At 39.2% G+C, this 26,237-nt stretch overlaps 1 protein-coding gene across 1 annotated transcript in view; it reads right to left on the bottom strand.

Annotated features, from left to right (window-relative positions):
* The window catches only part of RYR2 (ryanodine receptor 2), a 719,385-nt gene that overhangs the window by 399,202 nt on the left and 293,946 nt on the right, over positions 1-26,237 (bottom strand). The window contains exons 10-11 of the mRNA XM_073338199.2: positions 16,330-16,404; positions 11,327-11,483 (exon numbers count right to left, since the gene is read on the bottom strand). Coding sequence (XP_073194300.1) covers positions 11,327-11,483; positions 16,330-16,404 — 232 coding nt within the window. The remainder of the gene's footprint in view (positions 1-11,326; positions 11,484-16,329; positions 16,405-26,237) is intronic.

Here is a 26,237-nt window from a genome sequence, read left to right as displayed (position 1 = left end):
CAGAACACGGCAATTTCCAGTGACCCATCCCCTTTCATCCACTCCCAGCTTCCGGCGGGTGGAGGTTTATGGGCACCCAGTTGCATCCGTGACCATCTCAGCTAATAGCCAATGATGAACGGGGATTGTTTAGCCTGCAGAAGAGAAGAATGAGGGGGGATTTGATAGCTGCTTTCAACTACCTGAAAGGGGGTTCCAAAGAGGATGGCTCTAGACTGTTCTCAATGGTAGCAGATGACAGAACGAGGAGTAATGGTCTCAAGTTGCAGTGGGGGAGGTTTAGATTGGATATTAGGAAAAACTTTTTCACTAAGAGGGTGGTGAAACACTGGAATGCGTTACCTAGGGAAGTGGTAGAATCTCCTTCCTTAGAGTTTTTTAAGGTCAGGCTTGACAAAACCCTGGCTGGGATGATTTAACTGGGAATTGGTCCTGCTTCGAGCAGGGGGTTGGACTAGATGACCTTCTGGGGTCCCTTCCAACCCTGATATTCTATGATTCTATGATTCTATGAACCTGTCCTTCATGAAAGTGTCTAATACTTTTTTGACCCCACTTATGCTTCTGGCCTTCACAACATTGCATGGCAACAAGTTCCACGGGCTAATAGCACCATGTGAAGAACTACCTCCTTTTAAGCCCACTGCCTATTAATTTCTTTGGGTGATCCCTGTGAAGGGGTAAATAACACTTCCATACTCATTTTCTCCACACCATTCATGATTTTATAGACCTATCATATCCCCTCTCCCCCTTAGTCCCCTCTTTTCTAAGTTGATCTTTTCAATGTCTAATCATTTTTGATGTCCTCCTCTGTACCTTTCCCAATTCTAATACATCTTTTTTGAGATACTGCATGCAGTTCCGGTTGCCTATTTGAAGTGTGCCCAAACCGTGGATTTATGGAGTAACATTATGACATATTCTGTCTTATCTATCCCTTTCCTAATGGCTCCTAACATTATTAGTTTTTTGTTTTTTGGTTTTTTTTACTGCCGCTGCCCATTGAGCGGATGTCTTCAGAGAATTATGCACAACAATTCCAAGATCTCGAATGCTAACAGCTAATATAAACCCTATCATTTTGTTTATATCATTAGGATTATGTTTTCCAATGTGTATTTCTTTGTACTTAATATTGAATTTCACCTGCCACTTTGCTGCTGTCACCCAGTTTTGTGAAATCCCTTTTGTAAGTCTTTGCAGGCAGCTCTGGACTTAACCATCTTGAATAATTTTGCATCTGCAAACTTTATCACCTCACTGTTTCCCCTTTTTCCAGATCTTTTACAAAGATGTTAAACAGCCAGGTCCAAGTACAGATCCTTGAGGATCCCACTATTTCCCTCTCTCCATTGTGAAAACTGATCACTTTTTCCCACCCTTTGTTTTCTGTCTTTAACCAGTCACTGATCCATGGGAGGACCTTCCCTCTTACCCTGGGTTTGCTTACTTTGCTTAAAAGCCTTTGGTGCTTGTCAAAGGCTTTCTGAAAGTCCAAGTACATTATATCAGTTGGATCACCCTTGTCCACATGCTTGATGATTCCCTCAAAGAATTCTAATACATTGGTGAGGAATGAATTCCCTTTACAAAAGATGTGTTGATTCTTCCCCAACATATCGTGTTCATCTGTGTGTCTGATAATTCTGCTCTTTACTACAGTTTCAACCAATTTGCCTAGTGCCAAAGTTAGGCTTACTGGCCTGAAATTGCCAGGACTGCCTCTGAAGCCTTTTTTTAAAAAATCAGCATTACATTAGCTACCCTCCAATAATCTTACAGAGGCTGATTTAACTGATAGGTTACATACCACTGGTCCCTCATCTCCAGCCCCTGCCCTGAGCCAGGGTCTGCTGCGGTCTTGACCTGGCGGATTGTAAGCAGGCCCTGCAGCCCAGTGGGAGCCCTTCCAGTCGCAGTTTTGTTATCTCTGGCTATTCTCTCATAGCCCCAGCCACTGCTAGCCTCAGTCTCAAGGAAGGAGCCTGTTTCAAAAGGTCTCTGAATAGTCCCACAGTCCAGTTCTGCCTTAAGGAATTTCTCAATAAGGTATGCTGCCTCCTCCAGGCAGGTTACCTGGTAGCATATGACAAAACTTCTCCTGCACCACCATCTCTACAGTTTTCTGTGGGGAACATACCTCGGGCTTTAACCAGCAAGAACAGAAATCCCATAACTGTTGAGCCTCTGCTCAAAGCCAAGAGTCTGGGACAAATTCTTCCAATCATAACTAGCAAAAATATCCTTCTTTGCTGGTCCCAAATAGTCCACATGCCTGCATTCAATGCTCGATAGGCCTTTGGGGAGGTCCCCTCCATAGCACCATGTGCAGTCTGAGCCTTCCCTGTCAAGGACAGGGTTTCTTTTGATGGCCCACACATCTTAGGGCTATTGGTGGGCACCTGCCCCCTGTTCAAAGATCTCCAGGGAGGCCTCGGGGTTCTCCTCCAGCCCCATCTTAGTGAAGAAATCCTCCCCGATACAGAAGTAACCAAGGCATCACCCTCATCTGAGAGTTCCAGCCATCCTGATCCAGCAGTTAGAGCAGAAACCGCTGCTGCTGCCATTGAGACTACTGTTGCTGCTTGTGCTTGTTGTGTTGTTGCTTCTGGACCAAGAGCTGCTGCAGCTACTACAGTGGCTGACATCATTTCCCCAGCCATTTCAACAGGGCCTCCCTACCTATTTCTGTCTTCCGGCTATAGTAACTGTTTGTATGTATTCTCCACCAAGTGTCAGCTGGTGGGCACAATGTATTATTTAAACACAAAAACGTGAAGTAACACAAAACAAAGCGATTCCCCTGACCAACACCAGCTGCAGTCTCCAAAGGTCTTTCCCTACCCCTGCTCAGCTACAAAGAGGGCATGCCCCTTCCTTCAGTCCCCTGCAGAGTCATGTGACAGGCTGGTAGCTGTTAACCTTCTCTTGGCTGTTCCACCCTTTCACACCAATGCTTTGGGAATGACTAGAATGGTTCTAGCATAGCAACCGCAGCAGTCTGGGGACGCGGCTTGATAGTGAAGGCTGTCAAGGGATATTTGTCTTGAATTAAAGAGAAACACAATCTCCGAGTTAGTGAGGGATTTGCAATGCATTGCTTACGTAAATGGAGTAGTCATGAGTATCATCAGAAAGTTTTTGTTCACAAATATGACTGGATTTCTACCTCCTACAAAAATTATAAATGCATTCTGAAGCACTTGAAAAAAGTTCTAAATTATTGTTCACAGAGAATTCTTAAACTTAAGTTTGGTAACATTAGGCATCCTAAGAAAATATATTCATTGATTCACTTCATTAAATTGCTTTTGATGCAGATTTTAATCTTGCTCTGTTTGAATTCCTGGGGTGATTTAAATTCTTTTCTTCCTCCAGCCAATTATTTGATATATTGTAATAGTTGACTTGTTCATGCATCTGATACTGATTGTAGAATATACTTTTAGCTCATAATTAATTCATGGATATTTGCTTTAGATATATTATTTGTTCATATCATGTCTCTTAGTGTTGTATTACATTACATTATTTTAAAATGTAATACAAATATGTGGAGATAACAAAAATGTAAAAATGTGAAAGCTTTTATAATAGGAAGCTGTGTGCAAATACTGATGCAAGAATCACCACATTAGGTCCCATTGTTACTTGAACAAATGACTGCCATGCACTGTAAGCAGGGTGGCCTTTGTTCAGGCTTGCTGGAGGAAGGCAGTAGTGCTTTATGGCGGTGGGGATGAGGGGGAAACAAGGTCAGAACCTGCTGTAAAAAGGTGGTGTTGGTCAGCTTTGCAGCCCTGATGCACCCCCTTGGAATGTAAGGGTGTAAGGCTTTAAAGGTGCAAGTTCTGGCATTGGAAACCCCTTTCTCCACACAGCAGGCAAGGTAGCAAGTTGTGTGCAAATACTGATGCAGTAATCACCACATTAGGTCCCACTGTTACTTGAACAAATGAAAAGCTGATTTCAAGCTTCTGAATTGCCAAAAAGCACTAGTCTTTTTTAACTAGAGGCATTTATCCATGTACTTCCACAGTCTAAGATTGTCTTTTTCAGTTTGGCTTCTCTAAGACTTTACTACAAACTTTAAGCATAGGAAGTTTTTGTCTCTCTCCTGTGGACAAAAGGTGGAAAACGTCTAACAAAACCACAATTTGAAAGAGTGGCCATCTCAGGTTCTGATGTCCAGAAACAGATAAAATCAGTATTATAAAGAGGACAGGGCTCCACTGAACATGGGTAACTATGGTAGAAAAAATATATTTACATTTGTCCCTACTAACATAGGGTATTATAATACTCACTGCATTGTTTTGTTAATTCAAAATGTGTATTAATAAATGTACTCTGTAAAGTATCATCTTAACATGATATATATGGAAAGGGAAAGGAAAGTTTAAATTAAAATATTCAGTACTTTCTTTAACAAATATCAACTGTTATAGAGAATAAAGACACGGCTAGAACATATCTGAGGTGGAGTGGAAGCTACAACAATGGTTAACATCATTCACTTACTGTGTAAGGTTGCATGCTGACAATGTGAAAAGCACGATCTCAGTCCCCACCTCAATCCAAAGAACTTTCCTTGGCAACTAACAAACAAGTCAAGTTTTTGTTTAGAATGAACTGAAACACATTCAGCTTAACTCTTTCCATAATTGTTATCAGTGTTACAAGGCACTCCGGGACCATCAGCTATTGCCCCATATAGGTCATGCCTATATCAATTTTATAGTATTTTGAATTCTATAGACAGCATGATGACGTGTGAAGAATATAGAGGCTAGGAAAGCTAGGGAGTGAAGGATGGACTGTGGTAGATGGGAAACTGGAAAGGAGGAGATGTGAGAGGAGGCATGGGTATAGGGGAAAGTGGAAGTAGCATGGCAGAGAGGAGGCAGTTGTATGCTGGGCTGCACATGAGGGTAAGAGGAAACTGCAGGGTGCTCCAGGGAAAGTCAGAGCAGGATGATGCCTTCCTGGTAATACATACGCAGACAGTTTAAACAGGTTCAGAGGACTCATCATATGATCTAATATAAACCACCTCATCGCTGTCAGAGAAAAGGTTGAAATTATCACACTATGATTTGGTAGTGATATGATGCCTGCTGGACAATCTCCACATTATGAAGGACCCCATGCCACTTTATCTGTAATGCTACAGCCCTTAATTACATGATCACATGCTATTTCCCTCTTTCCCCCCTCCCCCCAACTGGACATTTTCCCCAGTGTGATTAACTTTATTATATTTATAAAGCAAGAGCTCTGCATAGTTATATCTCCACCGTACTGAAATCACACTTGTGACATTTTTCAGAGTAACAGCCGTGTTAGTCTGTATTTGCAAAAAGAAAAGGAGTACTTGTGGCACCTTAGTCTGTAAGGTGCCACAAGTACTCCTTTTCTTTTTACTTGTGACATTGTCAGCACACCAACTTCTAAAGCACGCTAAAGTTCAGAATTCTTCACACTCCATTCATTAAATCAGAATACAAAGAACCGAATTCACTGGTATGCTCCACTCCAGTGTAGTAAAGCAACCATAAACCTATCTTAACTGGACAATTTTAGTTTGAACAATTCTAACAGAATCTTCCAAAATTGAGCCTGGTGAACAGCTCTCCCCAAAAGGAAATCATCATAAATACAGGTCTTTTTCTGTGCATACCACCTTGTACTTTTAAAGGCTAATGTAACATAACTGTATCTTAATATCAGTGTTGAATGTGCATGATTCAATCTACTTAGACTTGAAAGTGTGTTTTTACTTCAATATTTCTATATAGTGCCTGTGCAATATGCATACTAAAGATTCACATAATTAAGTTTTGCTCTTGGAATTTTACCCTTTATCATCATCCCCTTCCCGTAATTTTTGTGGCATTCCTTTGACGTTGACATTCTATCAGATGTCAATGAATAGAAAGCTACAGTATGACTTGTGTTTTCAAGTGACATTTTAATGGATTTCCTGAGCTCTTTTAAAAAGAGTCAGACTGGATGCGTAATACTCACAAGTGTATCATAATGCAGCATTTTATTAAAATTGACATATTTCAGCCCCCTCAAAAATCAGGGGGTGTTGTTTAAAAGTTAGTGGGAGAAAAGAAGAGACTTTTGTATAGAAAGAAGAAACATGATAAAGCTGAATATTTATTATGTAATGATATTTTTCCACTACACAAAAAGAAAATGCTAAAGTCTTATTTACAATATACAAACCCCACACATTTAAACTACTGCAAAAGGCATATTTTTATGGCAGTTTTGCTTACTTACTTAGGGCTGCAATCCTGCAAATAGTTCCACTCTGGCAGACTCTGCTCCCAGAAGCCAAAAGGACATCCACATGGAACAGTTTGCAGAAACAGGGCATATGAGACTGTTCAAACCTCCTTTACTAAGAACCTGCCAACATGTCTCCAGTGTTCTATTGACTGTGGAGTAACCAAACTTCTGATCATCCAAATGTATTTTAGTTCCCCCATGCATTTCAAGAATCTGAATCCCACTACAATTCTCCTTTATGTATGTGTTTAGCCTCCCTGAAATGAGGGTTATCTGCTGCAGCATCTGTATTTTGTTTAGCATGTCCTGAGGAGGATATTTCAAGCACTTCTCGGGATTCCAAGTACTCAGTGTTCTGTGCCTAAGTAACCCCTAAAGAATTTTCAATGGGTTAGGAATGCAGCAATTTTAAAATCAGCATATCAAAATAAATCTACTTTATATGATCAATTATTGGATTAAAAAATGGCATTTACATGAATTAGTTTTTTATTCTTCTATAGAAAATGCTAGAAGTAATCCTAGACAGCTGTGTGCTATAGGGCAATAACCTCTACATTCTATCAGCCTGATTGACAATTAGAATTGTTTGCTTAAATTATTTCAAGAGAAAAAAATTATATTAAACTTATGTTTTACATTAATACCCGAGTCCTTACTCAATAGTTCAGTTCATTACTACAGGTTGATCATTGTTTTACACATTTTGATGGAGGCACTTACACATTTGGACATGGCATTTGACAAGACAGAGTTTAAGACCCAGTCCTTGGATGTAAGAAGCTGTGTAGCTACAGCCAACAACCCAGCAATTTAACTAAGAAACCACGGAACTCCTTCTGATTTATCAAGTCTGTTTAGAAACAAGCACCTGACTCCTAAAAGAGCTGGGGAATTTAAAACAGCAGCCAGAAGAACATCTCCTCCAGCATCTAGATATAGACAGATGGTATATTTCCCTATTCTCTCCCATGGCAGATTTTCAATTACAGCATTCTTTAGCTACATCTTCAGTTTGCACTCTAGTGGATAGAAGTTTTAATTTCTCTTTTGAGCTGTGATTGGGGGGAAAAACCCTTATAAAGCCCCAGTCAACTTCTAAATCAAATTTCCAGCTGAAAAATTTGTTCTTGCTATTATAGCAAGCACCACTGAAGATTACCACAACTCAAATAGAAAATCTCTTTTTTTCCCCAGTTTGTTTGTCTTGTGACTATGTATATAGTTAGCTTCCCTGATTTGTCACTGGTCAGGTGTCCTACCCTCATGTAGAACTCTCACATGAATGGTCCTCCCCAGGCTCTGCAAGAGCATTTACCAGTGACAGCGGCAAAGCTGAAATTGAACACACTTCAGGCCAGCATGTGCACACAAATGTAAGGAGGGGTGGCCCTAGGTATGTTGCTCCCAGGACCCTCCAATGATCCTTATAAAACACAACAGTGAGCAGAAAAAGGCCCAAACTTATTCTTTATTTATTTAAAGGAATTTTTAAAACCTCAGGACAAACTATTTAAAATGTGCCCTCTCTGACAACTTGAGATTATCCCTTTGACTATGTCCATTCCACAGCTTCCACAAGCTGGTGAAAAAGCTACTATATTGACCAACCTCACACAAGAAATAGGAGAAATTCCCATTAATCTTGAATCTGTAATCCTCTGTTAGTAGAGTATAGTTGTGTATTCCCAAGCTACATTAAAGGATGCAGTTATGGCATTCAGCAGCCCATAAACAGCTACATATAAAAGAGTTGACGAATACTGAATTCTGCATCAGTATTGGTTTTAATTACTGACCTCAAACAATTGTTTGTGAGAAATATTAAAGAAAGAAAGAGAGGGAACTGACAAAAATTTAGATACAGTATATAACAGAAATGGGCATAAAACAAATCCACTGATCTGAATGCCTGTGAACTTTACATATGGATCAGAACTAAGTGGTTTGGAAGTTTCTCACATATATTGGTGGCCCCGGTGTAGGAGGAGGAGAAATGGTTGTAAATTTAAAAGAAGAAATAAACTATCTTAAAAACCGAATGCATTTTAGTTCTGTTTTATTTAACAATGATCATTCTTACTGAAATATATAATTGGTCAAAAACCTGACTTTCAGAAAATAATCCTTCCCACGTGAAAATGCTGTTTGTTGCTCACAATATCAATTTTCAAATTAAAATTCTAACTATTTAATGTGTGATGAAGTTTTGGGCATCACATTTCTTTATTTTGCAAAGATGTTTAAAGAACATTAATACGAGAGAATATTCTGATTTTTTTTTTTCAGTTCCTTCTGCCAGTCAAAACCGGATCCTGATATCTAAACTGTAAATAGCCCCACAATACATACTGTGTTCAATTCATGACACAAGCCATAACAGTGCTTTCTCAATTGCACCTGCAGTTAGTTATTGCCTACAGAGGTGCTGGTGTGTACCTCTGAGGTCGTGGAAGGAGGCATTATAACCAAAGAAGCACTGGAATGAGGGTGAACAGGACTTGCTGCCCCCGTAGGAAAAATGTAGTTGGCTCTCTTGACATATTCCTCCTGCTGATGTTCGTCACTGTAGAGGTAGTCAAGGCCATGCCCTACTCAGATACATTCCTTCTGAGCTGACTAGTATTACAGGCTCATGAGCACACAGCAAAATTTCAGCTGCTTTCTCCAATTCAGGGGAAAGAGACTCCAGACTTCCCTCCTCTAAAGAACTCATTCTGGGATAGCTATGATTTGACCACACTTAAGTTTGATACCATCGAGCAAGAAACTTTGGGTTAATTTTTCCCTCACTGCTAAATCTGAGGCCTGACAACTCTATTTCACAGCAAAACATGACACTAATTTAACAAATTCTGAGTTGCAAACTAAGTGTAATGAATTCATTTTCAGCAATTAAGTGCAGACATCCTATGGTCTTTCCCCAAGCTCTTCCACAGTCTATAGTTAAAATGGATTTTGACGATCACAAAATTAACATCAAGTCAGAGGTCATCTCCCAATGTGACTTTTCCAGCAGGTTGTTGGGCTGTCCCTGAAGCAGCCCCAGAAGGAGACTGACTAGGGGAGTCACAATTGCCTTGTGTTCACCCTACTGCTCCTGTGAAGGAGTAAATTGTGCCAGGTCTATACCAGCTGCAGCATATCCTCCCCAGTGTGCCACTATAATTAGAGAGACAGATTCCAGATTTTTCCTAGTTACGACTCCTTCCCCCACACCTACATGAAGTGGGAGGGATGTAAAATATGAGGAGCCAATTTCCCCCTGCTGCCAGAAAGCAGTAATAGTCAACACAAGCACAAGAGAACATGTTAAGCCCCCACTGGTCTCTTCAGCCAGCACATAAGCTGGGCCACAGTCTTGCCCTTCAGTAATGGTAATAATGATAAATACTCCTCTTTAACATAACAGATTATCAAAACTTTTGGCCTGAGGCCTCCAAAGATTCTAGAAGTTGGGTTGCCTCTCAAATAATAGCTTAAAAACCACTACTAACTACCACTACTTTAAACACTGCATTCATAACAACTGATGCAAGCTTACTGAACACTTGGATTAAAAATAAAGGAAGTAGATCTCAAGAAATTGGATGTTGTAATTCTTAGAAACTCAAAGATTAAAATGCCTCAACAAGCAGAGTACTTTAACGAATCAAGACACGTGAAGCATTTCCTAGGCTGAAGCCTTCACACAGGTGCATCTTCTACTAAATTAAATGGAATTTCTGCCCGTGTAAGGAATACAGGATCAGACCACAGGACCCCTTTCTCTGGGTAAAATGTCTAGAGTGGCAAAAAGGGGCAAGAGCAGAGAGGAGGATCTCAAACCAGAGTGTAACTTTTTCAAAGCCCACAAGCTAGCTTCCCCTCCACCCAAATCATCATCATGTATCTGAAGCTTTAGAGCATTCCCCTAAGAATTCTGTATAAACAGGATTTCACTGTTTTTCCTGCCATGTCTGAGGATTCTACTGTCACAGTGCTCTTTTTCACTATGTTTTTCTAATTGGGAGAGAGAAAGCCATTGTCTGAGCACCCAAACTATAGCCACCAGATCTAGCCACCAAAAATCCCCAACACCAGATTACACAAAAAATATATACCCAATTTCAGGTGCCTAATTATTGTTTATGACCCTTAGTGTACAATGGAAGAAACTATACAATGTCTAAGGAAAATTCCCACAGAAATGTTAATACAATTGTTAAAATTTGTAACAAAAAGCAAACATTGTAAAGGATAAACTAACAAAAGTACTAATTTTGGAAAACGAAAATTTTCACTGATATTAGGCTGCAACTGCAAACACAAATTGAATCACAGCACATTTTAAACTGTTCACTCACTACACAAAAAATGTACACTTCCCTAATTTGAAGTACCTACAAAAAATTTTAAACGAAAATGCTGAATACATAATTTCAGCTAACCTAAATGTACATTAGATTCACAGATAAATCGTTTAATTCAATAAAACGGATTTCTTCATTTAATTTAAAAGAAACAATCATGTAACTGCCTCTCATCTCACCAAACGAAGTAAAAACAGTGAAAGAACTACGGAAGTTCCCAGAAAAATTGTTAGAGACACCTGGAGATTTTTCATAAGTGGGTAAACAGAGTAACAAAACCACCAAGCAGCACTACCCAAGGGAAATAATGTAATATAGCTTTTTGGAATTAATTCTACTATTCTGAATTTCCTTATTTATAGTGAAAAGGTAGAAAAATAGGAAGGATTCAGCTAAGCCATATAGTGGAAGATGTATAAATGCCACAAGGAACGGACAAACGTAATTCAGTTCATAGAAAGCCTAAGGTGCAGCATTGAGTCTGGGCTAACTGAAAGCTTGAATACAGAAGCAGATAATAGAAGAGGCCCACAGGGATAAAAACGCAATTGAATGTTTGGTAGCACCTTCACTTCATTCATTTCTCTATTTTTTCCCTAAATGTATTTGAATGCTCATTAAAAGAGAAATCAAACATTGCCAGGCACATTAATGCTGCATTTGTTTTGTACCTTGGAAGACCGAAAACAAAATGCTGTAGATTTCACGTCAGCTTTCTCTTTGTCCGTAAGAAGAAGACTCTTGTCATCCATGAGGCTTAAATATTTCCCTGTTGTTATATGTCTTAGTCTGAATAGCTGTCCCCATCTAATGTGGCTTCCACTCCACCTAATAAAGCAAGTTCAAAGAAGGATTCTTAAACAAAATGTTTAAAATTTAATGTTCTAGACCAAACAAACATATTTAAAGATTCATTATTATTCAGATTAGTTGCAAAATCATTGGCACAGAATGTCAAAGTCCACCCGTCATAGTACAGTATTAACAGAAAAAGCTACAATGTTTTTGGCTATCTGACGCGGTATCACTCCAAGAGGTACAATAAACTCATGTTTAAATTAACCTGTTAATAAAAAGTATTATGACAAAAGAAAAAGGTAAATGAATTATGACTTTTTCCAGTCCCAAAGAAGTGGAGACAGGAGGCTTTGACTAGAACCAAGAACACCATCAGTACAGTTTAACAGGTTCTTTTTTTTTTTTTTTAATCTTTTCACTGGTGGAAAAGATTACTTCTCTGAGCTGTATTTTCTGCACTGACAAAAGGAAATACCATCCGAATGGCTTGAAACCTGCATATACAGTGCCTCTCCCGAGCCACTCTGCCATAGCTCAAGAGAAGTCCTCTCAGGTATAATGAAAGGAAGCTGTCAGTGGGATATTTGAGAGGAAGTTTAGTCCCCTTTCGTTACAAAAAAAAAAATTCAGATGTTGCAGAAATGGCTGCTTACTGACAGAAAAACAGAAATAATTCACAGATGGATTTCAGTAACTAGAGGATTTTACAGATACCCTATTGCATCCAGGAGAGGAGATCTCAGCTCCAAAGTATGAGCCAAGACCAACCAGGTCCTCACTTCAACATTTTATCCACTTGTAGCTAAGTTCACTGAGCTTCCCAGATCACTCCTCTGCTCAGCTGTCTGTGCCCTCAGATACAGTGCTCACAAAATGATTATAAAACCAATCAACAAGAGCCTGCCCATATGCTTCACATTCTGCAGGAGATAAAGGGAAAGAAGAAGGGATGCTCCCACCCTGGAGTTCCACTCACAGTGGACTTCAAATTGAGGCACAGAAAGAGCAGGGTTCCAACTCCCTGCTTCAGACTGAGCCTCCTGTACTAATCTCCTGGCTGTACTCCAAATGTGTCGAGGTACTCCTCCATCAGCTTTCTCTCATAGGACCTCTCAAACTTTACTTAGAGTGGACGCTTGGGAGGGAAGGGACCATTCTTTTGTTCTGTGTTTGTACAGTGCCTAGCACAATGGGGTCCTGGTCCATGACTGGGGCTCCTAGGTACTATCACAATACAAATAAAGAATATTCCATTTTGTTTGAAACAGCTCAAACTCATCATTTATGGGTCAAATATCACTGACTGGTATTGGTGAACCTACAGATATTCTATTTCAACTAAATCTAAATTATCCCACATATCAGAAGCTTGCATTGCCCCTTTTTGTTTTTATATAAATTCTTATGTACTTTTAGAATGAGCCCAAGCACATTCCAAAACAAATTAAATTCCGAAACAAATTAAAAGTTTTTCCCTGTATGTGTTTCATATGCATCTGTACACTAGCCTAGGTCCTATTCAAGGCACATCACATACGTCATTATCACTGTAGACCAGTGTAACAGATTTAGACTATTATCTGTGCAATAAAAATATCCATTTGTTTAAGCACCTCTTCATAAGTGCTAGGTATACTGTCTGTGTAAATCCTGAAAACACATTTGGCAGCCATTTTCACAATATAAGTAACCTCTTGGCTTCCATTTTCTTAAAGAATTGGGGAGGTTCTTGGTTGTTTTAAAACACACTAGAGAGACAGGGTTTATTTCTGTTGCCTACTCTTTTTTTTTTTTTAAATGACAGTAAAAATGTTGAACTCTGCTGTGGGATTTTTAGGTGGGGAGGGAAGGAGGATTTATATCTCATAAATGCATTCCCCCCCATTAAGTCTTTTATATGGCAAGGTGAGCACCCACTACCAAAACACATCCAATACATACTACTGTCAGCTGGCATGAAGATTCCATCATTCAACCATATAAAGACCCAGGGCCTGAGTCTCAGTGATCACGTTGCAGCACTTGGGCCAGGGAAGGCAAAAGTGGCTGAAAATCTCTGCGTTCCTCATTATGGAGCCATGCAGGAGCCTACCTTAGAGCAGACTAGGGCTGCTCTAACTTACACTGCTTCACATGGCCATTATGGACTATAGGAAGAAGAGAATAGCTGAAGTGTAATGCACCCCAACCACACTTCCAATTTGCCCTTGAGAGATGGCAGCAGAGCGCGCACTGCCCTTACACTAGCTCTAACCACTGAGGAAGCTTTCTGGGTAGTGAATATTCTGAGCAGGCTGTTTCTGACCACTTAAAGGCCCCCTCTGCACAGCCAGAATGGCATAAAAGCGCTTTAGCATAACAGACTCAAGCCCACAGACTACTGTGAGCAAAACAATGATAAACGCTACCACCAGCTGCTCTGTACAAAAGATTCCTAACAGTCTGGTGTGAATTTACATTGAGACTGGCTACGGAATCAAAGCTGTGCAATGCTTCAGGGGGTTCTGTGCTAGTGAAGAGAATTCAAAAACAAGAATGGAAATTGTATGGAAAAAATTGTATGGAAAATCCCATCAGCATAGTCTGGGGGAGGAAGCTGGACAGCCAGAGCACAAGTTCCAGGTTGTAGTGGGTGGAGAGGAGGAAAGACAGTGATTTTAAGAAAAAAGAAAAATTGGGAAAAGGAAGTAGGACCGGGGAACAGTGATGCGTTGGTGACAGGGCTTGCACAATTGTAAAAAAGAGGGGGTGTTGATTTATGAACCAACAGCAATAATAGTCTTAGAACCAATCTTATTAAGAAATATTCTTCTAAAGAAAAGATGAATAGCATAAAACAAGATCTTTCAAGAGCTCTAGGTTCCATAAAAGGAACACTAAGCTATTCCAATTCCAATGTATTTTCCTTGCAATTACTTAGGCCTTTCTCTCATTTCCATCCACCACTTGATCTTTCCTTTTCTAGTCATAGCCCGTGCTATCCTTCCCCCTCTGATAATTCTTTGCCTAAACCCTATCTTTTTGCTCTGTCCAAGCCTTCCTCTCCTATTCTCTTCTCAGAGGAAATACTGAGTCCACTTTCTGTTGTCACAACCTCCCTCCCTACTGGACTTTCAATATCCAGGTGCCTGTGCCAGGGTTTATATTAGCGAAAACACGCATAAATCTGGGCTGTTGTATATTTCCTCTGTGTTGAATCATAAAAACTCCCAGATTCAAGTAACCTTTCCGAAAGTTTCAAGAATGTGTAAGAATGCACATGCATATTATGTTACTCCATCTAATGTACCAGGAAACTCTGTGACCATATCTGCACACAAAACCGTGTAGTATAATACTTACTAGAGCAAGCCTTGCCCCCGCAAAAAAAAAAATCTTACAGTCCAAGCCTGGAAAGACATTAATCTAAGTAGCCTCATGACTTCTATGGGATAAAGCTAGGTATGTGCATAAATCTCTACAAGATTGGAGTCCTAGAATGTAAAATGTTGGGTTTACTCTCACTAATCAGCACTACTTATTGTGGTGTTTGCAGGTCTGAGTCATTGATAGAGAGATTTTCAGGACAGGAAACAGATTTTAGTCTTTATTTGTTAAACATGTAAATGTTGCACAATATAGTGTTGTATAGTAGTAATAACAAACATATATACAGATTAGACTGATTTGTCACAAATCATGTGTCCAATTCGATACATTCAAAATTTATTTCTAATCACTGATGCACATAAATTTGTCTACTTAGCACCAGCTGGAAAGTTATAAGATGACACCTTTGGTAACAAAATAATACATCTGAAATTTGGCAATAATTGTGTCCCACCCAAAAAAAAAAAGTTTAACATTTTGATAGTAACAGTCATGTTCCTTGTAAAGAAAGATTACTCCTGTCAGGGCTGACTTGTATTGCAGATTCTTCTGACAAGTTCTCTAAACCTGCAGTCTGTACACATTGCCTGTCAGTTATGCCATAAGACTATCAAATTGTAACATAACTCACTGTTCCTGTTCCATTATTTGCCAGGTGGTACACACTGATGGTAAAATACTACCCTGAAACATGTGAAGAGAAAGGTTTGGGAAACAAAAAGGCAGCGATTCTCTCATGGTTTCATTGCTGTTGCTCAAGCACAATTTAGTCCAAAAGCAACTAAAGGGGAGTGGAGGGAAATCCTTCCATTCCCCTTATATATATATTCAACGTCTTTTAACATCATCCCTTTAAATGGCATGCACAGATTAAACAACATCATTAGAGTGTAACATTTCCCCACAGCTATTGTCATTTAGTCTCTAAAATGATAATTTGTCACTTCACATTTTATCATAACTGCATACTTGTGAGTGAAACTTTAAGGCATGCTTGTATATTACAGTCACAGCTAAATAAGACACAATTCCCAGCAAGCAATCCAACTTTACATCATACTTTTGTGCGAGTTTTTCGGTTTATTTGGGGCTTTTTAAAATGCATCAGAAATTTATGGGGACAAAGCATAGTAACATAAAATCTTATTGGAATATGACCACCATGCAGGAGCTGTCCATAACCATAAATGACTGGAAAAGGGAAAATAAAACCACAAATATTTGAAATTAAAACAGAATAATCGAACCTGGATGTGATTCAGCAACATATTTAAGCACACACCTATCTTTAAGCACAAGTAGTCCCAGTGAAGACAGTGGAACTATTCATGTGCTTGAAGTTAAGTACACGCTTAAGTACCTTGCTGACTCAGGGCTTTCATGTTTGCTTCTAGTTTTTACCTACTGTGCTACTGACTTAGAGACTGACCCTACTCTGACTGAAGTCATACAGCTGATCGAGTTTGATTATATTGTATATATTTTTTCTTTGCATATTGTTACTTACGCAACTCTTAGAGTCTCTAGTCGCCAAAGGGAACGAGCATGAATCGACACAGCACCACCTTCATAATGGACAGTTCTGTAAATCAAACAAAGCAACGTTCTGAGATGAAAATTCTGATATCTCGTCTTTAACTTTCAATTTGTTCGGTTAATTGAGGATTTTTAATTTCAAGGTCCAAGACAATCCAGTTAACTGTTATTTAACAATTATGGTTATCAAACTCAAAAATAACTTGTCCCTTAAATGTTCTGATCCACTTGTTCATATACATTATTTTGTTTTTAAAATGCATAATTTTATCAAACATTTCTTTCCACTATCACATTTATACCACATTCAAAAATGTAAACCTCAGTGTTTCTAAGGATCAATTTGCCAGGGGAAAAAATATATAATCTGAAGATTAAAACATTGAATAGCAAAACTCAACACTAAAATAGATATTTCAAAACCAGAAGTAAGATGGTGGTGTTCGAATTTCTCATTAAAAACAACAGAATAACACAAGAAGTTACAAATGTGCCAAAATACTTATTTGAAGATAAGGAAGGACTAATTCCAACTCCAACGCGTCAACGGGAGGCAAATAAAGCATAAGAGGAGCAAATGTTAAAATATTAATCCAGGGCTAAAAGATAAAGCTAAAATGTTGGGGAAACAAGTTAAACAGAGGGAGCCACATTATTGACATCCTAGATGAATGAGGTTTCAAATTATGTGAGAAAAAAGTAACTCAAAATAGAAGCAAAATATGCTTTGTGTAAATTCAAATAAAAATCACTGACCCAGATAACTCCTTCCAAGATCCATGCACAGTCAGTCTCCTCTCTGTGCGCATCTACCTCAAGAAAAGGTGTATGGGCAGTTCCTTAACATTGGGGGTAAAATCCTGGCCCTCTCAAGGTCAAAGAGTTCTGTTGACTTCAGTAGGGCCAGGATTTCACACCAGGCTTTTTGTTTGTTTTTTTAAAAATGGGATTTTAGCTAAATTAGAAATAGGCTTTTAACCATTTGCTTGTTCGTCTGTTAGTATGATCTACACAATATGTTAGGATGGCATTGCTGATGAGCCAAACAATGGACCTGATCTTGCGAGTTCTTACTCAAGCAAAACTCCCATTGACTATTTACATTGTAATTAGTGGATGGTTTGCCTGAGTAAGGACTGGGATGATATTTTTAAGTAGTCATGGCCAGCCTTTCAGCTGGCATATACAGTCAGAGTTCTATTGACTTTAATAGATCTTTGACAATATGCACAAGTTGAGATCTGGCCTTGATTTCTGGCAGGGGCTCCTTTTCTTCCCCCATCCCCTCCCCCCAAGTACAGATTGACACTGATCCTTTTAACACTGTTCCATTTATGAGAACATATCAATTATTTTAATAATTTGGATCATCCTAAAAGCTTTTTTCTTTATCAACTGTAGGTGTTAAAAAGAATTAAAGCTCATTTATGTCAAGGCAGATTGCTTCTTAAATATTATGAACCAGATGACAAGCAAAAGAAACTTTTGCCATATTGTATCTGAACTTATATATTCAGAGGTTTGCCTATGTCAGTACGTGGCATTTTTCATACAGCTGTGGTTGGCTTAATACTTTCATACTGCATGAAAAAACAATATTACATCAAAGTAATATCACTGATCATGAGTCCTGATGTAATGCCTGGAAAAGGTGTAAGGCCTGGAAAACATTTGCACTGGATAAAACCCTGTGCTGGTTTCTCACCATCAAGTCTAATATTTTCTATATTTAATTTCCTGGGTCTGTTGCAGGAATAGCTTATCAGCAACAGCATGAGGGGCCTCCAACAAGCTCTCAGACGTCTCTGCAGAGGGAACAACAGTGCCAGTTAAATCTTAAACTTTTATTGAAATCAACCCTCAAGAGCACAATAAACATTCTGAAAACCTGTGCTCCAAGTCAGGTACCATGATTTCATGTTTTGTTCTTTTTTTGTACATGGCCTACCACAACAGAGGCTCTACTAAACAACACATAAGCAGCCACACACTGTTTAAAATCATAAAATTCTTAATTAGCCTTTTGCTTATTTCCCTATAAAATTAGCTGACATTTCACAAAATACCAAAATTCAAGACTGATGCTATATGTGGTTGGAATTCTTTCTTTCAAATAGTATAAAGGCTTGTTCTAGCAGTTAGAAGGCCATTAAAATGTGTGTGAACTCAGTGAACTCTGTGTGATATCCTGAAACCTGCAGGAGACAAAATTATTTCTAATGTTGGAAAGCCTGAAATATGGCACTAATCTCATACTCTACAGGTATTTGTTTGGCAATGATCCAGGATGGAATATATAATGAATCCCAGACCAGTGTAATTTAAAATACCTTTAGAAATACATGGAGTGAAACTGAAAGAATGGGTTCTTTATGGTTGAACTGATTTGTTTTATGTCAACCTACATCCTCTTTTGTCCTCAAGATCATTCAGATATCCTAAGGGCCTAAAGCCACTGGCTGCCCCACTAACGGGAAGGATGAGTCCTGGAATGCTCACCTGGGAGGAATTTGGAGGCTAATGGGAGAGGAAAGCAGGCTACAGGGAAAAAACTGGGAAATGTAAATACAGTATTTAGCAGCCTCTTACTGGAAAATAGTTTCTAGCACATTCTCACCCATTTTCTATGAATGAATATGGTACCATGGAGTAATCTCTCTTTGTGCTGTAGCTTTTCTATGAATAATGCTTTGCAGGACTGCAAAGTGAAACTGAGTGCTTCTACCCTGAAAGTGCTTCTACCCTGAAAGAATGAGTAACTCCATAATACAAAGAGAGCTACCCTCAGGGCACCATCTGCATTTAAGAAGAGAAAGCTACAGGATAGGCACAGACAAAAGTAAATAACAGATTAGCCAAATAATGAAAGTTTATTTTTTTAACATTAGAAATATAATTTCTCTGCCCAATGTGAACTTCTAAAGAAAGCACACACAAAAATCTCCCAAAGCCAGGAATACTTGCTCCATGGCCAGTCAATTTATTCAAGAGAAAGGGTGGCATGCTATATGTACAATAATGAACACTCAAAGCCCTATATCTGGGAATTAGGAGGGTATTTGTTTGGCGTGTGAGAGTGAGGAGTAGACAGAGCTAATGTAAAATAAAGTCCCCACTAGTCTAGGCACAAGAAGAACAGGTCCTATCCAACCCTCGTATCATCTAAGAAAATTACCTTGTAGATGTGGTGGCTGTCACCCCTAACTCCCAGTCAACAGAGAGGAGCAGGGATGCCACTACCTTCTCAGCTGTGGCAGAGGACTCACTGAAATTCTACAGTCAGTCTCCCTCACTTCATAACTGTCTGCAGCAAGTTGCTACCCCAACCCACCCCATTATGATCAGATGTGGTGTTGTGGCAGCTCTGCCTCAATTTTCCCCCTCCCTGCCAGACTGTCCTTTGGCCTACTCCAGCCATAGGAGTGCCCTGTCCCTCCAGCCAGACTACTTTACAGAGTTCTACCCCTTCTGGGTCCAAGAGTCCTTTATCAAAGTACTCAAGTAATATATACAAAATCTAAACCGTCAGCATGGCTGGACTCAGCAGCCAGCCACCTCATTGCAGGCATGCCTCTGTTGCTTTAGACTGTTCTTCTGTCTCTCAATCCACCACATCATTCAGGGGCTGGACCACTTCTCCCCATAGTCATGTATTCAGGGAGGCTCCAACTGGGCTTCCAGCTAGCCCCTAGAGAAACCTGTCTGGTCTTCTCCCCTTTTTCTTCCTCAGACTTCCAGGCAGTTCTTCAGAGAGAGTGAAAGTGAACTCCCTCACCTCCAACTTTCCTCCTCCCAACTGGGCTCACCCAGCTCTTTAGGGAAACAAGCCCTGATTTCCCCTAGCTGGACTTTGTTTCTAATTAGGCTAGGCCCACATTCCAGGTGCAACAGGCAGATTAATTGGCCTCTCAGATCCATATTAATACTTTCACAGCATGTGTGGGGTAAACTCCTCATCACACTGCTGTTTGGTTTCAAAGAAAGGCAGAGTGAAATCTGTGGCCAAACAAACAAATTTTATTTCTTCCAAAGTAGATTTAGCTTTTCTTAAACAAATTGTAGCATATATAAAACTAAGAAGCTACTATCTTCAGTTACATCAGTGCAACCTTGCGGAAATCAACAAGGTTACACAGATAGGCAGAATTTGGCTTGAAACTTAGAATGTTAGACAAATAACAGATGTGTGTGCGTTAACATGAAGTCTAATCTTCATTTGTTACCTTCTTCCATCCCCAGAAAATAATTATTAGAATTTACTTTATATCAAAGTGGCTTTCACTGTTGTTCCATTTGATGTACCCCATTACTACCATTTATCTAGTACTTACAGCAGTTCAGAGTCCAAATGAACTGTGTTTCATTACATTTTAATCCTTACTGAAGGAGACCCAGAGTTTTTACAGTAACCCTTAACAGCAGGTGACATTACTGAGATAAAACACTCACTGCTTTCCGTTACACCTGTGCAAATCTGTAATAATTCCTTTGGATACAAAGGAGTTATTTCAGATTCACACTGGAATAATGGAGAAAACAAAAATATACGTTGTTAAGTGCAATAAAGATTCAAATTACTAAGTGAAGAGCAGTACAGAGAAACAAATCCTGCAATAGTTTATATTATTCATAATCTGATAAATACAGACAAATATAATGGCAACAGAAAATGAAGAGGGGGCAAGAGCCCACACAACAAGCCAGGCTCCTCTCCCTAAAAGAGGAGAAAGAGAGTATAGTCAGGGCCACAAAATACATTCCTCTTCCCCAGTGAGGCGCTCCATAAAACACTCCTGCCATTTTCCTTTCCTTTTTCCAATACACCCTTTAAATATTTTTTCTAAGCTTACAGACCCATGCCATTAGGCATTTTTATTTCAAGAGAACATAGTTGTAATAAACTCAGAGTCCTCAAGAGTCTGACGTTCATCTTTACTACAAATCTTTAGCTTGTTCAGTTAGTCTGTATAACGAAGCTAGAGAGACAAGGTGGGTGAGGTAATATCTTTTATTGAACCGACTTATGTTGGTGAGAGAGACAAGCTTTCAAGCTTACACAGAGCTCTAGGAAGACCTGAAGAAGAGCTCTGTGCAAGCTTGAAAGCGTCTCTCTCTCACCAACAGAAGTTGGTCCAATAACAGATATCTCACTCACCTTCTCTCTCTAATATCCTGGGACCAACACAGCTACAACAATACTACACACTATAATGAAGCTGTCTTTTGTCTGACCTATGGCTGTTTATTAAGCCTAACACAACCAGTTCTTCTTGATCATGACATTAATCTATTTAATTCCTTCTAATACAAAGTCACTAGGGCCTAGAACTTGCTAATTTGCTCACTAATTCCTTGGAGTTCACATACTGTAACTACAGCACCAAGGACAGCTCATCCTTTCCTCTGTTCTTCAGCTCTCTGAACAATTCTTGGCTCCACACTGCACAATTCTTGGCTGTAAGTGACATTACTGGGACACGAAAGTAGGGGCTAACCAGAATTAATCATGTTCCCACTTGCTGATTCCTAACACACTTGTGCTTACCTTTGTGAGATGTACAGCAGGAGTTTGCACTTCATGACAATTGGTAAATCTCAAAAAGGCAGCAAGACAACTGAACATCCAATTACAATAATGAATTAATTACATGGGTTAAAAATAGATTACTGTATACCAACTTCCCCCAGAGAACCATGAGCCAATTCATATTCTTATTACAATATTGCAGAGCAGTGTGGGGACACAGCAGCCACACCAATTAAATTCACTAACTGCAATGCAGGGCACTAAATGAGATAATCTATTCCATTTTGATATTGTTGAAATGTACCTGATTCAATAAAAAGCAAATATTAAATTATACTGTGAGGAGATAATGAAGTACAACCAAATGATTTGAAACAAATCTAGATGTCACAAATGTTAACAGCTTTTCTTTTTATTTCTCAGTGTCAAAAATGTTAAGATCTTATCTAAACAGCTTTCCTTTTTATTTCATATTTTTAATTAACAATTTTCTTTTAGTTTTATATGCATAACAGCATGGTGCTTTGCATGGATTATAAATGGATTAATAAATAAAATAAACTTCAAGGGCTTAGTTATAGTTCTTAGAAAAAGAACCATACTGGGGTCCCTAGGGGATGGCATACTGCCTACGTAAAGGTGGCTGGAGGTTTTATGCCTCCAAAGATCAAGACCAGATGTAATGACTCTGGAGACATTGGAGGAGGTAGGCTCACCTATGAGCTTTGCTATACTTTTGAGGGAAAAAATAGCTTGTATCCTCCCAACACGGAAGTTCTGCTGCACAGGGAGGTTGGAACTATGGCTGTAACCTCATTTCACCCTCTGGGGCATGGAGCACTGCCTGTGGCAATAGCTGCTCCTTTTCTTCTGGGAGTGAGACAGCGCAGACACCGACTGCCTCTGTTCTGGAGCACTAGAAAGTGGAAGGAAAGCCCACACTGTGCTCTCTACCACACTTCTGATCACAGAAGCTCAGAGTCGGAAGGGACCTCAGGAGGTCATCTAGTCCAAACCCCAACAGGAGATTATTTATCTCAGTTTGAATTGGCAGTCATTTTATTTAAGACTAACATGGGTTTATTGTAACTGTCTAATAAAGTTGGTGTCCTGGCACAATTCTAGTTCAGATGATGACATTCAAAGTTACACTTAAAAGCCAATTATATAAGATAGTCTCTTCATATCCTGCTCAAACCTGCTGCGTGTTTTCTATGTACTCAGATAGCCGTTGTATTTCACACACAGGTGGCTACACGCTTAAGTGATGGACCAAGTTGTTCTGTGTTTAGTTTATGAATCCACTGGTAAAGTGTGTGAAGAGCTTGGGGTCCTTCTGAGTGAATATATAATGCAACATTGTTACCTTTAAGATTATGGGGGGTTTTAAAAAATCAAAGAAATTGTCACTTGTCAGTGTGAATTTTGGGAGCTCAAGCCTTAGTCATAAATATTCCTTTCCTTGTGTCAGATATCAACCTTTTCTGGGTACAGTGCATATTTGTGAAGTTATTAATGCTATATCTAAGAAAATGTTTACAGTTGAAAGAGACTGATATAGGTTCCATTACCTGTAACAAATAATTTGCCTTTTTGGATTGTTGACCCATATATGCTAGGCTAAGATAGGTATATTAATATATGTGGTGTGAATTTTATATATCTATATAACATTTCTAGCAGCTACATAACCTAAATTGGCTTATGTCTCTCTATAATTCTGTTCACTTATGCTACATATGCCACAACACCTTGCATTAGCTGAAAAAGTAAATCAGGATCACAACATATGGGTGTTTACTATAGAAACAGGTAAGGAGTTACTTTCACAGGCCAGTACTGGAATGTCCCAAATGCAAAGGAGAAGATTCATGAGTGTTCTATGCTGGTACAAACCAAGGGGGTGCCTTCATCCCCTTGGTACTTGGAATGCATGTGTGCAGAACACAGAGATAAGGGTAACACCATGGTACCATGTCAACATCTGTACCCTAGAGTTCAGAGTGGGGGAGGAACCTTGACATACCAGAAAAACAAAGTGGAAAGTTTCTAGTTTCAGATGACACACACAATGCATTTTTACCTGTAAACACATTGACTAAAAAAAACCAACAACAGCTTTAGGGGTATAACTTCAGGAGCACACCTTCTGTATAAGGTGAATTTAACAACACTGAATGAGACTGCTTCCCAAAAACTGGTATCTTATTGAACCTTTCTTCCTATACTATAGTATTATTGACTTTTAGCAATAAACCTGAATGGCATTGGTTATTTGGTCTTTTAAATATATTTCATACCAAACCAAAGTGTGATCAAGCAATTGACTATACAATGTATCAACAGGATCTAATCTCTGTTCAGCCACTTTGAATATGAGTTTCTTTACTTCATACACTGCCTATCCAGTTCTGAGTCTAGCAGAAAGTCCTAAACCTCATTTGCAAATCCTTAACTGACCAGGACCTAGAACACTTTAGACTAGAGAATTCCAGGTACTCCTCAAAAGGAGGGGAGGCAGAGCTGTTGAACCAGTTTCCAATAAATTAGGCTGAGCCTAATACAACTCTTAATACAGTAATTTTCCTACTGGATAATTTAGGCTCCTGACAAACCGAAGCCTGACCCCTCCAATGAGATCCTGTGTAGAAGTCAGGAGATCCATGATCCCTCCCAGGGGCATGTGTTATATAATATGACATTTGTGGAAGAATCCCATGGTGCAGGATACTTTAAAAATGCATATAACCGTCAGAATAGTAAATTACTTGTCATCTGTAATATTTTAGGTCCTAATCCTACACTGAGAACTGTATGGGTAAACCTCACAGCACAGAGCCCCACTGAAATCAAACTCCGTCCCCAGTGCCCTGTGCTGGACTGGCATTCCATTTTATATTTCTTAGTAATAAAAGACAGCTGCTCATTCTTTTCAGAGGGTAATTATTATCGTTACAAAGAGTAACAATTCTAGCTCATTATGATGATCATGGTCTTGTGATGAGTCAGTGATTTTTTATAATAAGCACCTTAGAATTGGGACCTAAAGAGGAGCTGGAGAATCCAGCATGGTGACCCATCTCACCAATAATGCTGCTGTAGACTGGATCCCAAAATTCAAAGATGGGAAAAACAATTAAAATAATAATAATAATATAGTTATTGTAGGGCTGAAGCCCTCTATGTAAGTCCTTTCTGTTTCTCAGTCCAGTACTATATTAAGTGTTCTCAACTTTGCTGACTGCTTTTAACTTTACTATCAGTCCTTGTTGGACTGACAAAAGACAAGTATAGGAGGGAATTTCTCTCTTAATTCTTTCCTTCCTGAGACAATATATGCAAGAGTATTTCTCTGATTTCACAGACAGACTACAGGAAAAGTGATTACTTACCAATCAAAAGACAGATAATTTTTGGGTGGGTTTTTGTTTTCTTTGTTCCCCCACCCAAGACCTATAGCATAGTGTCCCTTTCAGAATTTTAGTTTTGAAGAAAAAGCAGTTATGATTTTGAAATTCGAGGTCACAGTGGAGAGATTTCCATATTTCTGAATAAGCAATTATAGAATATCAGGGTTGGAAGGGACCTCAGGAGGTCATCTAGTCCAACCCTCTGCTCAAAGCAGGACCAATCCCCAATTTTTGCCCCAGATCCCTAAATGGCCCCCTCAAGGATTGAACTCACAACCCTGGGTTTAGCAGGCCAATGCTCAAACCATTGAGCTACCCTCCCCCAAAAGCTATCAGTGTTCACATGCTGTGATATCGCTGTCAAATCGATTTTGAATTAATCGATTTACTGATTCATTTATTGGCTTCCTATCAAGATCAATTGTCCTTAGAGAGCTATAAGTTAACTTTGTCCTTCACTCAATCAATATTTTCCTGTTGATGCAAACAAAAAGCCTTTATATTCACCCCAAGAGAAATTGATGACCACATCCAGCCCCTTTGAATCTTTTCACTTGCTTCTTTCTTTGTCTCCTGCATCAAATTCAAACTCCTCATCCTCACCCCCCTCTCCTCTTTCTGCTCCCTTTTTCACTCTGCTGAAGCCACATACATAATTACTCACTTCATGTCCTTCCACTGATCTCCATGCACTGTCCCATGTGGCTGATCCCTCTAGCACACGCTCCCCTCCACCAGAGATCACTCTCCCTCCTCGAAGTCCTGCCATAAAACACGCTTTTTCCTACAAATCCTAAACCATGAAAGAAATGCTAACAAAAAGATTAAAAAATGCTTATTCAAAATTAAAAAAAAAAAAAAACTCATGGAACTAACAATGCACATGATGAACTTCAATGCCCATTCATTTTGTTTTGCTCTTGTATCTTGTATCCCATACAT

The sequence above is a fragment of the Lepidochelys kempii genome, chromosome 3 (genome assembly GCF_965140285.1).
Source record: "Lepidochelys kempii isolate rLepKem1 chromosome 3, rLepKem1.hap1, whole genome shotgun sequence".
NCBI classification, from domain to species: Eukaryota; Metazoa; Chordata; order Testudines; family Cheloniidae; genus Lepidochelys; species Lepidochelys kempii.
The sequence above is the reverse complement of the archived record's forward strand: the minus strand, read 5'-3'. Positions and strand labels throughout refer to the sequence as shown.